This window comes from Nansenia antarctica (assembly GCF_963989245.1).
Source record: "Nansenia antarctica genome assembly, chromosome: 11".
In the NCBI taxonomy this organism is placed as follows: Eukaryota; Metazoa; Chordata; class Actinopteri; order Argentiniformes; family Microstomatidae; genus Nansenia; species Nansenia antarctica.
Window position 1 is genome coordinate 9,128,493 of NC_137681.1, and position 4,298 is coordinate 9,132,790.

The window sequence follows — 4,298 nt, forward strand, 5'->3', positions numbered from 1 at the left end:
CCCAGCGCCTCCTGCAGCTGCTGTCTGTAGCAACGGCAAAAATGCCTTGGTGACAAACAGAGGAGCTACTGCATTGCTCTCAAAGGTCTTCATCATGGCCTCGGGAGTCACGGTGTTCAGATCAGTGGATATGTTGATGGCTGCATTGTTGATCAGGCAGTTCAGCCCATTGGATCCAACGATGGATGTCACCTCCTGTAAAGCGGCGTCAATACTGGGCTGGCTGACAACATCTAGTGGTACGATGTGAACACCTGAATGAATGAATGAATGAATGGTCTTTATTGTCATTAATACAGTACAGGTACCATACAACGAAATTTAGTAGGGGGGGCTCCCCTGGTGCTTGGAAAAAGACTAAAAACAAGAGGGCCAAGGGTAAAAATAAAAAAGGGAAAAGAGCTGGTTTACATAAATAAAGGCTTTGTACACTATCTACTATACAATAAAACACTGTGCTGTACTCTATGCTATAAATATCCTAACATTCCCTATCTCTGAACCTTATGTACACAAGGGTTGTCATATTTGCACATAGTATTGTTGCACTACTCACCTGAGTAGGATTTGGAAAGTTCTTGAAGATCCTGAAATAGACAAGAACAAACTATGTATCAGGTTGAACCATGCATGTGTCAGGTTAATCGTTTTCTTTTAAACTCATGTAATAGATACCTTAGATGCGGCTGGGTTGCGAGCTGTCGCTATTATTGTTTTCGGTCGTTCGGTAAGTTTGGCTAAATGTTCCACCATTTGCAGCCCGAGGCCCCTGCTCGCCCCGGTCACCAGGACGGATTGACATTTATTCATACTCATAGTTGTGGTGTTGCTATTCTGGCATAGATTGTGTTGTCTCCGTTCCTTTATATCCAAGCAGAAGTTCAGCAACAGCGCAATGCAATGGAAGCTAGGAAAGTTTCATAACAGTGCGGTCAACTGTCACGTCCGGTTGCCAAAACGTGTCCGGTTGGGTAATCAGGTCATATCGTGACGTTAGAATTATAAGGTTCTATCTCCATTTTTGTCAAAATTGTGTTTTTTACATAATCTGATCCATTAGGTGTTTATTAATGCCTGTGTGGTGTTATTTTTTAAATGTTGACATTTTTGAGTCAATAATTCATAAAATACAAAGGTTCCATCTCACATAACATAATGGAATGTAAAAACTTTGACGCTCAATATCTCTGAACTACCCTAAACGGAGATAGAACCTTATAATTCTAAACTCACGAAATGCCATGATGCATTCTTTGCTATGCCAATGCTAGCATTCCGTCATACTAATTTCACATGTAATTAGCTATGCTAATGTTACCGAGTTGACTAGTTTAGCAAACAAACCTACATCACATCAGCCAAAGTAGTGATTAATATAATTCAATAACAATTTGTATAGCTTTCAGTGAATTAATATAATATATTTTACTATATTTTGCTAATAAGGTACAAATCCATGTAGCCTATCAAATTAAGTTGAATTCTCTCACTGCACAGGTATTGAATCCTTTAAATCGGGTCTAACCTGTGCAAAGCAGTAGGGGTGTGGGGCTGGTTTGAGAAGGGGAAGTAGAGTAGACACAGCAAGACAGGCTACTGGGCCATCACAGCTTTTCCACTGAGCTCTCTCCCTCTCATGTCATTGGCAAATGTACATGAAAGCCTTTTACAGCATTGGATGGCCTACTACCTTCTGTATCAGAGCTATGCCAGAGTGAGTGTCTGTGTGTGAAACAGAGAACTCCATCTGGTGCATAGCTGCTGCTCACTTGGCAATTGGATTCCCTGTATGTCGCTTATGGTGGGGGGGGGGGGTGTCAAATGCACCTCCATTCCTTTTTGTATGCAGCATGTGTCTGTTTCTTAAGACATACTGGATTACCACACTCAGTTCCAAGGCCGGCGGTAGCACCTACCGCTAGTACCCCCTCCCAGTCTGCCCTGTCGGCCCCCCTGCCCACCCAAGGTGTTGGTTCTGGCACCGGGCTTGCTCAGTTCCTTAGACACACACACAGAGAGAGAGAGAGAGAAAGAGAACACCATCTCTGTGTGTGTGTGTGTGTGTGTGTACTGGCTGATTGCGCAGTCGGGGATCAGGGTTGGGGTGTGAGGTTACCAGTGGAACACTTGGAGAATCCCCAGGGTTCTGTCTGCTGATTACCTGATTGGCCTTGTTTTTCTCAAGGGATTCCAACCTCAAAAGCAATCCGCAAATAAAACACACACATGCGCGCGCACACACACACACACACACACACACACACACACACACACACACACACACACACACACACACACACCATGTTCTTGCTCCATATGCCCACGTCTTTTGTTCTCTGCAACTCACATACTGTACATCTGATTCACCCAGGAAACAAACATAATGAATCTGTCAATCTCTCCCTCTGTTTTTATGTGTACAAGTGTGTCACGACAACCCATTCAAGCTCCCTTGAATAATGTGTTCTTTTGTTTCTGATCTCAACAACATGACCAGAGATGAACTGGAGTGAACTCCACCTTGCCATATTCAGCCAGTCACACAGCTGAATAGTCTCCCCTACTACACACCCAACCATCCAGGAAGGAAGGGACATACACAGAAGAGTAAGATAGTGACTTTAAATGTTTAGCTCTTTTTGTCCTGTTTGTTAATTTTTATTTTATAAAAAGGGAGGGATAGGCTTAGGGGGTGGGATGGGGAGAGGTTTTTGTTCCAAAAAAGAAAAATAGGAGGAAAATATTGTTTTACTGTCCATTGCATGTTTTCTTTTCCCGTCTTGTCCTTCAATAAAAACATTATTAATAATAAAAAAAGAAGAGCAAGAAAGAAGCAAATACGGGGAAAAAAATAATTTAAAAAAATGCAAAGACGGGGAAAACAATGGCACATAAGAGGAGAGAAAAACAAGTGGGGAGTGGGAGAGAAAGGCTAACAGAGAGGAGGGAGGGGAAGGAGGGAGGCAGCACCAGAGCAGACGGAGGAAAATGTGTCATGAAATTTTAATCCCTATTTTATAGACAATGTTTACACATGGCCTCAGCCGCAGCGGCGCCTGAATACAGCAGGGAGCTGTTGATCACCTGTCACGCCTGGTCACCTATTCAACCTAGCACCGACGTATCCATCCATACATCTATTTATCACTTGTTTATCTATAAACCAATCAATCACAATCAGACATGGAAGTTGCATCAATCAAGTTGTTTTTGCATTTTACCGTGAATTAAAATTGAAGGTAATTAATAATCTCAGTGTAAGTAAATAAACAGCTGTCCCTGTGTGCATATCTCATATCTGTCTTCTCAGAATCTCTCGCTCTCTTTTCACAAGAACAAAAGCAGAGTGCTGAGCTGCTCTCCAAACACTGTAACTCACGGCTGCTGCTCGCCTCGCTTGGGAACAGAGGGAGTACGACAAATTACCTTTCAACACACAATAGCCTAGCCACGAAGCAAATAATGAATAAATAAAGTTGCTGTGCGACTGTAATTTATAACGTCGTAGCCGTGGAAATTGCTCTCACAGACACAATAGCAGATTGTTATGCAGATGTATAAAGCAAGAGTACCCCCCCTACACAAACACACAGATACACACATACATCACGCATGTACACATACACATGGAACGATTCACATTTGACTTGTTTTAACATTCACAAAATCCATTTTCCATTGTCTTTCTCATCTCACTCATACATCCCAACCCCCCTACCCTTCACATAAGGAGGAATGAGAGTGAGAGAGAGAGAGAGAGAGAGAGAGAGAGAGAGAGAGTGTGTGTGTGTGTGTATGTGTGTAGGTGGTGGGGTTCTAGAGGTAGTAGGAGAGTAAAGATTGTCTGGGTCTTACCACGTACATGGAGAGAAAGATGGAGGTTTGAAGTGTTGATTGTTCTGTGTTCAATCTCTGGAGTTATAATCCTTCAATCTTTCTTTTACCCTGGCCAGAAGGGTGAGCGGCCAGTGTAAGCCTTGCTCTTGCTCTCTCTCTCTCTCACACACATTTCCTTTGTGCTTTTTTTGGAATACACTTCAAATACAGCAATAGGCTACACACTGCCAAAGCAAAAGGGACTTGTATAGTAATAGAACAAAGCTGAAATACAAATGAATCTCTCTCCTAGACAGTGATACAACTGTGAGGGTCCTGCTCTGGCGAGTGTGTGTCTGGGGGTAGCTGGGACTGGCGAGGAAGGGGGAGAGCAGGAAGACAGGATTAATGTTTCTCAACTGAAACTTAATCAATACGGCTGCCCTGAGGAGGAATGAGAAGGAGGGGAAGAAAGAGTTGAA

The 4,298-nt window shown here is 43.0% G+C and overlaps 1 protein-coding gene across 1 annotated transcript in view; it reads right to left on the reverse strand.

Annotated features, from left to right (window-relative positions):
* The window catches only part of LOC308167633 (C-signal), a 1,488-nt gene extending 594 nt beyond the window's left edge, over nt 1-894 (reverse strand). Inside the window, exons 1-3 of the mRNA XM_080542062.1 lie at nt 676-894; nt 557-587; nt 1-254 (exon numbers count right to left, since the gene is read on the reverse strand). The exon at nt 1-254 is cut by the window's left edge and continues 594 nt beyond it. Of these exons, the coding sequence (XP_080398188.1) occupies nt 1-254; nt 557-587; nt 676-816 (426 nt within the window). The 5' untranslated portion in view covers nt 817-894. The remainder of the gene's footprint in view (nt 255-556; nt 588-675) is intronic.
* Nucleotides 895-4,298: the final 3,404 nt, after the last annotated feature.